This window comes from Sciurus vulgaris (genome assembly GCF_902686455.1).
Source record: "Sciurus vulgaris genome assembly, chromosome: 7".
Taxonomy (NCBI): Eukaryota; Metazoa; Chordata; class Mammalia; order Rodentia; family Sciuridae; genus Sciurus; species Sciurus vulgaris.
The window spans coordinates 9,591,992-9,604,522 of record NC_136467.1 but is presented as its reverse complement, the minus strand read 5'-3'; the positions used below and the strand labels follow the sequence as shown (position 1 = coordinate 9,604,522).

Sequence of the window (12,531 nt, the reverse complement as noted above, 5' to 3'; positions counted from 1 at the left end):
TATAACATACTTTAGCAGAGGATGTGAATTACAGTGTTAAGACTCTCACAACAGCCAGAGGCAGTAGAGCATGCCTGTCATTCCAGCTGTTAGAAAGGCTGAGGCAAAAGGATTACAAATTTGAGACCAGCCTCAGCAATTTAGCAAGACCCTGGTTCAAAATAAAAAATAAAAAAGGCTGGGTTTTAGCTCAGTGGCAAAGCATACTTTGGTTCAATCCCCAGTACAAAAAAAAAAAAAAAAAAATCCATGTGCCCACACTGATGGAGAGGGCGGGAAGGAGGGAGAGAGAAGGAAGAGCTCTTCTTCTTTCTAGCAGAATGCCAAATGCTGAAAAGCAATGGAGGACATGCGAGTCTTGGAAAGTCGTCCTTTTCCAGTTAAGGTAAAGGCTGAATCAGGTAGGAATTATCAGAACATGAGAAGTAGTGCATTTCCCTGGTCTGAAGTTAGCTCCCCTCAGATGGTTTATTAGTTGCTGGCGGGGGGGGGACTAAATTAATTATACAGTGGGCCTCCTTTAGGTTTGATTAGTCCTCTTAGTTAACCACGTCACATTAAAAATTATATAAACAATTAAATGGTCACCATAGCAAACCTGTCTTCTGTGACTGTGTATATTGATTACCTTAGATGTGGATTATCTGCAATCTCAAGAAATTCCTGGTCCCTAACATGTTATAAGGACTTATAACAATCCTGAGAAAATGAAAAATTAATGTACCACAAGGGCAGGTAACAGGAGCACAAAGGACTGGATAAAAAAATAGCATGTAATACTGTTGTTACCTGAGTGGACAATAGTAGAATAAAGATGCTCATTCAAAGCCATATTTCCAATGATCCGCATTATATTTCTCTGCACTTTAGGGCAGTCCCTGTGAAGTTGGTACAGCCTCTGAAGCAGTTGCAAGCCTCCATTTGCTTCAATTTTATCACAATGTGTGGGTATCTAGCATAGAAAATTAATGAAAGTTTACTTCATGTTGCACAATTCATTATACAAGATGACACAGTATGCTGACAGAGCCAGCTGGCTCCTACTCCAGGACAAGGTGGCAGAGACTACTCAAACTTCTCATCTGTTTACTCATTATGGAGACCACTTCAAAATCCCTGAAAAACTCCCAAGAAGGCATATTCACCAGGACTTATAAAATTCTTATTCTTAAAGTTATTATGTTTAGCTCTTGTTTGTCTATAATCCCCTGGCAATGTCATTACTACAAAATTGTTTCAATTTATTTTGATGTTCTGGCTTGAAACGATCTTAAAATCTTGAGAAATTGGCCACCCAATAACAGGAAATAGTCCTCTGTGCAAGCAGGCAAATTTTTCTCCTGTAAATAAGGATCAACACAGATTATACAGACTCGAAGAACTACACACTACCCTCCAAAATGCCCACAGCAATGGAGCTGGCCCAAAACTCAGGAGTTGAAAACATGTCTTACAGAGAAAGATCAAGTAGCCTGGCATGGTGGAACATGCCATACCAGTAATTTGGAAGGCTGAGGTCAGAGGATCACAAGTTTGAGGCCAGCCTCAGCAACTTAAAAGAGACCCTCAGCAACTTAGCAAAAGTCTGACTCAAAACAAAATAAATAAATAAAGGCTGACAATGCAGCTCAGTGGTGAAATACCCCTGGATCAATGCCCAGTACCAAAACAAGAAGGGGAAGGGGTCAAGTAAAAATAAAGGGACTTCAAGTCTTAATGGATAAAAGACATAAAACAGAAAGAAAACCAAAGGAAATGTGTATATTTAGGTAAAGTAACAGATCTGACCAGGTCATTACAGTCAACAAGAACATTACAGGCCTGTTATTTTATTCTTTTTAAAATCAAACCATGAGTGCTCACTTCGGCAGCATATACTAAAATTGGAACCATACAGAGAAGATTAGCATGGCCCCTGTGCAAGAATGACATACAAATTCATGAAGCTTTTAATATTTTTATGATCCCAACTACTATGTATAACCATGAAGCTCTAATAATAAAAAAGCTTCTTTAAAAATTACATTAAATTTAACCATAATCATGCCTCTAGGCCCTACTATTTGGGAGGCTGAGACAGGAGGATTGTTTGAGCTCACAATTGAAGACCAGCCTGGGAATGTAGAAATATCCCTTACCAAAAATAGAAAACAAAATAACAAAAACTGTAATAATAAAATAGTTCCACAATGCCAAAGGTTTTTAAATCACTGATACATGCTACAGTTATAATTCAAGTGTATGATCATCTAAGACTTCCTTTCCCCCATCTTTCACGTCTTTGACAGATATTCTAATGATATTAACTACATAATATTATGTGTGAAAAATCAGAGAAAGGCAATGGACAATTGCATAATCCAAAGGCAAATGCCACATTTAGACAATGGGTTGCTTTCTTTATACACAATTGAGAATCTTTAGAAATACCTAGCAAAAATAATGGGCTGGGGAGATAGCTCAGTCGATAGAGTGCTTGCGTTGCAAGCACAAGTCCCTGGGTTCGATCCCCAGCACTGCAAAAAAAAAAAAACGAGCAAAAATCAAACTCATGTGTTGGTGTTAAAATTATGATTACCAATTCTAACAATTAAAAGGGGAAAAAAGAAGTGTAAAACCTGTGAAAAAAATTTTTTAACCTTTTACAATAAAGGAGGATTAATTCCCTTCTATGAATCAAGCTACAAATTGTTTTTAATTTATCCTTTATTTTTTATTTACTTATTTATGTTTTATGTGGTGCCGAGGATCAAACCCTGTGCCTCACCCATGCTATGCAAGCACTCTACCACTGAGCCACAACCCCAGCCCAAGTCACGATTTATTTTCAATGTAATCATAAAAAGTAAAGCACATTTTGAAAATGCAAGTTACCTCTGAATGTTTTACTATAGCTTCTAAACAGAACATTTCCACTGTAGCTGAAGGAACTTCTCCAAAACTTTCAGCATAAGGAAGTCCATTTCCTCCAAAACACCATAAGCCGCCCTGAAATTAAAAGAACTAAAATTTTTACTGAAATGTGACCAATATTTTTTTAACGAAAATAAATCTTGGGATGGGGGTTAGAGGTGGAGTGCTTATCTAGCATGCATGAAGCCCTGGGTTCGATCCTCAGCACAACATAAACATTAAAAAAAGGTATTGTGTCTGCCTACAACTAAAAAATATATATTAAAAAGTAAAAAACAACAAAAATAAATCTCTGTACTATATTAGTATTAGAAAATTCTAACATGTAAAGGACACAAATACTTTGGAAACTTAAAGGGAACTTTATACAAATTTATGTTGTTTATAAGAATAGCAAACAGATGGAATTATCCCAGAAGCGAACAACTTTTTCATTCTTTCCCATTTTTTCCTCTGTATCCTCTTATTGAAAAGTGTCAAGATCAACATGTAATTCTTTATCAAGTAAAAAAGGCCCAGGACTGATCATAAAGTTCTAGTGTCATCTATTTCAGAACCTAGTAATGCACAAAATATGCTATTTTCCAGATTATGCTAACATATCTACTGAAAACCTAATAAATTTTTTTAAATGTAAAAGTATTAGTGGGCATATTAAAAAGAGAGACCATAATAATACTGATTATTGATGTTTTAATTCTTCCCAAATTCAAATTCAAGCTCATATAGAAAAATAAACAAAGAATATTTATGATAATTGTAAAACAGAAAAGCAAGGGCATTACTCTTAATAGATATGAAAACACAGAGAAAAATATTGAAGGAAAAATTTCTATCTTAACACAGACCAATCTCCAAGAAAACCCTACGTGGGAAGAAAGGAGGGTTAGAATAGTGTGTACCATGTGTTACCAGTCATGTGAAAGCATATGGGGGGCGGTTAGGCAGGAGAGGTGGAAGGGATAAAAAGGCTTATCAAATCTCCTTTAAAATCCTTCGCCTTGAACTAAGGATCACAACTGTGTGCATACAGACCACCTGCTGGCAACTGCAAGGCAAGGCCCTTCAAAACTACACATGGAGCTGAGCTTGGTGGCACACACCTGGAACCCCAGCAACTCAGCAGGCTGAGGTAGAAGGATGGAAAGTTCAAGATCAGCCTCAGCAACTTAATGAGACCCTGTCTCAAAACAAAATAAAAAGGGCTGGGAGTGTGGTTCAGTGGCACAACACACTTAGGTTCAATCCCCAAGACCACCCCTCCCCACAAAATGCATACATAAAGTCCAAGGTTTTCTATAGAAAACAACATCTTTAAGATTCTGTATTTTCACAATAGCTAAGTTATGGAGCCAATGTGCCCTTCAACAGTTGAATGCATAAAGAAAATGTGGTATATATACACAATGGAATATTACTCAGCCATAAAGAAGAATGACTTTATGATATTTGCCAAAAATAGATGGATCTGGAGGCTATCATGCTAAGTGAAATAAGCTAATCTCAAAAAACTATAGGTCAAATGTTTTCACTGATATGTGGAAACTACACCACAATAAAGTGGGGGAGGGGAAGAAGAGGAGTTCAGTAGGTAAGACAAAGGGGAATGAAAGGAAGAGAGGCAGATAGGAATAGGAAAGACAATAGAATAAATCTAACACAATTTTCTAGGTACAGACATGAAAACACCTAAGTGAATCCCACCATCATGTACATCGACAAGAAGGGGGTCCTAATTATAATTATATTCCATGCTTATATTATTTTATCAAAATGGATTCTACTGTCAAGTACAACTGAAAAGAACCAATAAAAAAGATTCTGCATTTTGAGTTAGTTCATAAGGTTCATGGTTCAGCAAAGCAACTAAATGTTCAAAGGAATTTTGGGCCACTCTATAATTTTTATTCAGACTTTCTTCTCCAATATAGTATACTCCAAGTTTAAACATGCTTGCAGCTCAAAAAATTCACACTTAATCAATTAAATAATTGTGAAGAGACTAACTCATTGAAAGTCATTCTTGGTTTGGGGAAGGAAGATAGATGGAGGCAGACAGTATTACCCTATGTATATGTATGATTACATGAATGGTGTGAATCTACACCACAGAATGTGTAGATTCATATGTGCAACCATAGAAATGAAAAGTTGTATGCCATTTGGGTACAATGAATCAAAATGCAGTCTGTAAAAATAAAAAAAAGAATTAAATAAACAAAACAAAAAAGAAAGTCATCTCTTTGGCAGAGATAATGGTAAATAATGGATTGGTAGTTTTGGGGGTATGGGATTTTGTTTGTTTGTTTTTGTGCTAGGGATCAAACTCAGGCCTGTGAGTCTGCTGGGCAAACACTACCACTGAGCTACACCTTCAGCCACCCTAAGGTCGCGCGTGTGTGTGTGTGTGTGTGTGTGTGTGTGTGTGTGTGTGTGTGTTTTAAGGATTTATCACCACATCCTAGCATGTCCACAGTCCTGAGTTCAATCCCCAGCACCACAGGGAAAAGAAAAAGATTTATCACTACAACCTGACTCCCCAAAACCTCTCTTCCCACTTTGTACCCTAAAATCATCTTAACTCTTTCTATACTGCATGCCCCAATGAGAGAAAGGAGCCAAGGTAAAGAAAAATGTGCAGGATTTGAGTTTTTCTTGATCATTTCTGTGGGGTAAAAAATAAGAGTGTAGTTCCAATTCTAATCTTGCTTTGGCAAGCTGGTGAGTTGGCAGACGGCAGGGCAGTGAGGACAGGCAAGAGGGACGGTCGTGTGGACTGCATTCTAACTCCTAGATGAAAACGCACTATTGCTGCTGCTTTATCACTGGATTACAGCATAACAGGGTGAATGAATTCACAAAGACTTAAGAAATGCTGTGTCAAATTCTAGATGTGGGGCTGGGGTTGTGGTTCAGTGGTAGAGCACGTGCCTAGCATGTGCAAGGCACTGAGTTTGATTCCTAGCACCACATAAAAACTAAATAAGCAAAATAAAGGTACTGTGCCCATCTTCAACTAAAAACATTTTTAAAAAATTCTAGATGCAACCAAAAAAACAAAGAATTGAGGATTAAAGAAATACACAGGAAAAGCTGAAGAGTAACAGTGTTCGCAATGAAGGATGAGGCATAAAAATTAAAAAGCAGTGTACTAAAATGTAAGAGGAAATATCAACCAAGTACTAAAGCACTTATGTCTACATTATATATTAATCATAGGTATGGCAAGTACTTTATATAGAAATTTTTAAAATTATTATCCTCAAATTGAGTCTCAATGTTACTTTGAGTTAACAGGGTATTTTTCACTTGTCAACAAGTTCTTAACAGCCAATGATGTAATACACAGTGGATGTCTTCTTCCCACATAAGTTCCAGTTAAACATAATCCTTAGGGTTACCTCTATTTTTGTCTTTATCATGTAAAAATTCTTTGATTCATAATAGAAATATTGCACTTGTTATTTATTTAAGCTACATATACATCTGTACACAGCCTGGCTCTTTTAGCAATATTGTGATTCATTCATTATTTGATACATATTTATGAGGGAATATTATATATGAAGTACTGCGCTTGATACTGGGAGGTTGCTGACTACTGGAAGAGAATGAAATACATAAGGAAGGAAATGAAGATATAAATAGAGGGTCGGGATCGTGGCTCAGTGGTAGAGCACGTGTGAGGCACTGGGTTCGAACCTCAGCACCATATAAAATGAACAAATAAAGGTATTGTGTCCATCTATAACTAAAAAATTAAACAAAAAAGAAAATTTTAAAAAGAACGGGAAACGTGCTATGAAGGACAACATAAGCACTGGACATTTGAGATCAGGAGGAAGGTCTCTGAGGCGCCTCCCCACTGAGGCTGGAGGCCGGCAGGGAGGCAGCCATGTGATGTGTGCCCACAGGCATGGAGTTCCAGGTAGAGGGCGCACTGGGAGCTACACATTCAGCAAGTTCAAGGAACAGAGAGGAGGCCAGGCTGGCAGGAGCACAGTGACCACAGGGAGAGTGGGAGGACCGGGTCAGAAGGCAGGGAAGACGTCAAGCTCACGCCCGCGAGAGTGAGGGCAGTGGAGAGACAGGACAGCCGGGTCATTCTCTACACTCCTAGGAAGAAGACACTCGGAAATGAGCAGATTCACCCACAACCAGAGTCAGGGCTCGGGTGTGGGGAGTTTATAGGAGGACAGGGTGTGTTCATTCCAGCAAAAGGAATCCTTGATCCGCTAGGTTACAACGCAGGCACTTGGAAGAGCAAGGAAGCCTGCCCATGGATCTATGTCTTTATGTAGGTTTCCATATCCTCTAGTATTCAAGAAACCTCCATCCTTACCACCATATGACCCAGTTGTCCCACTCTTGGTATTTTCCCAAAAGATCTAAAATCAGTATAGCAATACAGCCACTTCCATATTTATTGCAGCACAATTCACAATAGCTAAATTATGGAATCAACCCAGGTGCCCATCAATAGATGAATGAATTAAGAAATTGTGATGTCAGCAAAGGAAACAATCAAGGACATGAAGAGAAAGTCTACAGAATGGGAGAAAATCTGTGCCACCCACCCCTCAGAGCATTATTCTCCAGGATATATAAAGAACTCAAAAAACTTAACACCAAATCAATGAATAACCTAATCAATAAATGGGCAAAGGAACTGAACAGATACTTCACAAAAGAAATACTATCAGTCAACAAACATATGAACAAATGTTCAATGTCTTTAGCAATTAGAGAAATTCAAATTAAAACTACACTGAGATTTCATCTCACTTCAGTCAGAAGGGCAATTATTAAGAATAAGTAACAATAAATGTTGGCGAGGATGTGGGGAAAAAGGTACACTTATACATTGCTGGTGGAACTGCAAATTGGTGCAACCACTTTGGAAAGCAGTGTGGAGAGTCCTTCGAAAACCTGAAATGGAACCATTTGACCCAGTTATCCCACTCCTCTGCATATACCCAAAGGACATAAAATCAGCATACTACAGTGATGTAATCACATCAGTGTTTATAGCAGCTCAGTTCACGATAGCTAAGTTATGGATCCAACCTAGGTGCCCTTCAACAGATGAATGGATCAAGAAAATATGGTGTATATACACAATGGACTATTACTCAGCCATAAAGAAGAATGAAATTATGGCATTTGCCAGTAAATAGATGGAACTGCTAAGTGAAATAAGCCAATCCCAAAAAAGTCAAAGGGTGAATGTTCTCTCTGACAGGCAGATGCTAACACACAATAAGGTGGGGCAAGGGGGAGAACAGAAGTTCATGGATTAGATAAAGGGGAATGAAGGGAAGAGTGGGTGAATGGGAATAGGAAAGGCAGTAGAATGAATTGGAGGTAACTTTCCTATGTTCATATATGAATACACAACCAGTGTAACTCCACATCATACTCAACCACAAAATGGGATCTGATTAGAATAAGTTATACACCATGGATGTATAATGTCAAAATATACTCTACTGTTATGTAAACCTAAAAAGAACAAATTTTTAAAAAATTGCCAAAAAAATTGTGATGTATACACATAATGCAGTTATATGCAACCATAAAGAAGAATGAAACTATGGCATTTGCCAGCAAATAAATGGAAATAGAGAATATCATGCTAAGTGAAATAAGCCAACTCAGAAACTCAAAGGTCAAATGTTTTCTCTCATATGCAGAAGTCAGAGTAAAATAAAGGAAAGGGAAGGGAAGGATAGGATATCAGAAAGCTAAAGGGGAGATCAGTAATGAAGAAGAAGGAGATTGAGAGGCAGAGTGAGGAGATGGGTAAGAGGAGACAAAACAGAACGAAAGATTTAAGAATCATGTTATGTGCACATACAAATATACGGCAGGGAACCTCACCTTTATGCATAAGTGAAACGAACCAATCAAATATAAATAAATAGATGAGTGAAAGGAAATCTATTAGAAGAAGGAGAATGGGAGAGGAAAGGGAAGTCGGAAGGGAAAAGGGGGCGGGATCATGAACTGAAATCAAATTCTATGCATGTTTGAGTTAGGAAGGAAGGACGGGAGGGAGGGAGGGAGGGAGGAAGGAAGGAAGGAATTTCTATCCTTAAGCTGTCTGCTGGGTTTTGCCTCTGCCACCATTTATGCCATGATTATGCAGATCCACATGAGAAGCAATCTTGATACAAGGACTTCAGACCCTAATGACTAAGCTAATTTCAGAGAGACTCTAGGACATTCCAGGGGGTATACGATAATTTTAGACATCAAGATTTTATCTGAACCATTCCTACACCAAACCCATAAAAGCTTGTGATGGGAAACCTTCCCAATGTGCCCTATTCACTGTTCTCCAGACTCCAGGCAGCTTGCCAATTACATCAAAAATAAATCTCCGGAGGGGACACAGCTCAGTTGGTAAAGTACCTGCCATGCCCTGGGTTCAATCCTCAGCACCACAAAAATAAATAAATCTCCATTCATAATGGCTACACTTCTGGTGCCCAGCTGCTTCTTCCAATACTGGGTTACAGGCACCAAAATTGTTTTAAGAAAGACTGTACATGGGGACAAGCTGACTGACTCCAAGCATCCAGGTGGTCACCTGATCTCTGACATCAATAGACCACAGCTGTGGCTCTGTCAGCAATGGAAAGCCTGTGCTTTGCATTTTCACATCACAGTGCATTTGTCACAGCCATCTGATAAGATAGTTATAACTTATTATTCCTTTGAATGTCAATTATTAGAGAAGTTGCATTTTCTCATATTGATGATCCAAAATCTATACTGCTTTTCAGAATTCCCTAACAATAACTATTTGAGATCAATATATGAACAGATTAGTCCATATTTTCATGATCTTATTCAGCTAAGCAATAAAAGCATTTGCACTAGTACATAGTTAAAACATAAAATTTACATATTAAATTGAGTCACATGAAGCTCCACTTTCCCCAGCTCCATTCACTGAAAGGGTTGGAAAACAAAATTATCAGCAAAGAGTTTACTTACCCTACCCCAGAGCTTGGTTTCTAAATTCAACCAGGCTGAAAGGAACCAGAATTTCTTGAAGAATCAACTGATCCTAGCACTGCAGCAAAAAATGTTTAAGATGAGTCAGAAAATAGGGAGCACTCAAAATATAATGCAGATGTGCCAAGACATGGAGCCAACCTGAAAGCGCTCCTGCAGCCAAATCTGGGACATTCTAAACACTAATATGAATAATGGTAGTAATGTATCATGCTCTAGCAAAAAACAACAATAATGCATGAGCCTGTAAGAATAAGAAAGTAAGAAAGCAAGAAAGGAGGGAGGGATGAAGAAGGAAGGAAAGTTTTTCCATATAGAATACTCACTCATGAGTAAGAAATAATCCAAATGGGAAAAAACACCTTTTTTTTCCCCATTTAAGAGTGATAATAAGACCACTGGCTGGAAGTTTGAAGAATAGGAAAATCTCCTAGTCTGAAAGTATCTCCTTTCTCTACAGATCTCATATTCATTACAAATATGAAAATATTAACATTAAAGCAGAGAAACCTGGCAGATGTCACTTTAACAACTGAACAAAGTTAACATCAGTAAAAGGGGGATGAACTGGCATCGTGGGCTTATGAATATGATGCACTGAGGAGGTGGAGAAGTGTAAGACACTAGACTGAAGAGTGTTCTGCAAACCATTGCTTTATACTCTTCAAAGACAGTGACAGATAGAAACTAAAGCTGAAGAATTTTCCCAGATAGGAGACTAAAGAGATATGGCCAAAACATGCAAGGTTTAATCCTAGTCTAGCTCTTAGATCATATTTAAAAAAAAACAAAAATAGATTCTTTGCCATAAAGGAATTACTAGACAACTGGAAAAATTCAGATATGGAATATATATTAGATTACAATATTCTGTTAAATTTTCTGGATTTGATAACCATACTGTGGTTCCTTCAGAGAATGTCCTTGTTAAGAAATACATGCTAGAGGGTTTTCAAGATGGCGGCCTAGAGGGTGGCTGCATTACGTGTTGCTCCAGAACTCAGGATTCAAGAGAGGAGATATTGAGACGCTTGGGACCAACTCAAAGTAGCCGGGTGACTCTCACCCCCTGGGGGGGCATCCCGGATGGGACGGGGGTCCCGGAACGCAGGAAACTTTGTGAAGTAGAACTGCCGGCGAGACGCCCCTCCCCCCGCTGGAGCGCCATAGAGGAGGCCGCTCGGCACAGCGCTGGGACTCGGAGCAGCCACTGGGGCTCCGGCGGCTGCCCGGGGGAGGAGTGGCGGGGAGAACTGTGTGGACTCAGGACACCGGGGCCTGCCCTGAGGAGGAGGAGAGGAGCGTGGCCACTTGGATTCGGAGAGACTGCGCCAGAGCTGCAGGCGGTTGCCAGAGGAGAAGCCGCGCGGCGAGCTGTCTGGAATCAGAACGACGCTTCTGAACCCCGGGGCCTGCCCTGAGGACAAGGAGGAAGAGGAGCAGCCGCTTGGATTCGGGTGACTATACGGGAACTACAGGCGGTTGCCAGAGAAGGGGCTGCGTGGCGAGCTGTTTGGACCCTGACCACTTCTGAACCCCGGGGCCTGCCCGGAGGAGTAGAAGGAGGAGGAGGAGCGCGGCGGGTCCTTTGGACTCGCAGTGACTGCATTAGCGCTCCAGGCGGCTGCTCAGAGGAGAAGGCGAGTGGTGAGTTGTTTGGTCTTAAAGTGACAGCTCCTGAACACAGGGGGGCTGCCTGGAGGAGAAGCGTGGTGGGACGCTTGGTCTTGAGGGACCACACCAGAGCTCCGGGCGGTTGCCCAGAGGACCCGTGCAGCGGGTCACGTGGATTCAGAGCCACTCAGAGGGACTGCTCCTGAACACCCGGGGGGTTATCTGGAGAAGGAGGAGGAACGGGCAGGGTCACTTCGACTCGGAGTGATTGACTGCCCCGGGCTACGGGTGGTTGGTGGGAGGAGGAGGCACGAAGTGAGTTTCTTGGACTCCTAGTGACCGCACCGGCATACTGGGCGGCTGTCTGGAGGAAGAGGCCTGTGGCGGGTCTCTGGGACTCAGAGCGATTGTTCGGGGCCACAGGTGGCTGCTCAGAGGAGGGGCCACGCAGCCAGGCGATTAGGTGCAGAACAGGGTCCCAGGATCTAGGAGGCTTCTGGGTGGAAGAGCCGCACAGAGACAGGCTTAGGGCGGAGCGAAGGTTCCAGGCCTATGGGCAAATTCTCTGAGGAGGGGCAGCCTAAGGAGATTCATCTGCGAAGGGTGAGGCTCCCAGGCCCAGGAGGTAGGGCCGGGCCCCTGGAAACTTTGCAGAGGAAGGCAGCCCAGCCCAGGCAGTAGCTGTAAATTGAGGGGAACCTCTAGGAGGAAACTGACCAGCGAGACCTCCCCACCGGGTGAGTCTTCCCTGCTGGGTGAGGTTTCCCACAAGGACGGTAAAACCAGAGGCTCAGGCCCAAACAGGCCTTGCCTCAGCCCACAGCCTAGGTCCCCTTTGGATGACCATTGGTCAACAAGTGGAGGCACCTCTGCCCACTAGCAGGGAATATACCCCACCTGAAGGCCACCACTCCTAGAGAGGCAGCTTCCTTGTGGAGCACCGCATTATCAACCTCCTCCAAGACTTCAGCCTACTGAAGG

General features: G+C 41.1%; 1 protein-coding gene across 3 annotated transcripts in view; it reads right to left on the bottom strand.

Annotated features, from left to right (window-relative positions):
- The window catches only part of SERAC1 (serine active site containing 1), a 66,829-nt gene that overhangs the window by 18,851 nt on the left and 35,447 nt on the right, over positions 1-12,531 (bottom strand). For all 3 annotated transcript variants that reach the window (XM_079146768.1, XM_079146766.1, XM_079146767.1), the window contains 2 exons: positions 2,875-2,988; positions 790-952 (listed from right to left, as the gene is read on the bottom strand). In XM_079146768.1, the coding sequence (XP_079002894.1) occupies positions 790-952; positions 2,875-2,988 (277 nt within the window). The remainder of the gene's footprint in view (positions 1-789; positions 953-2,874; positions 2,989-12,531) is intronic.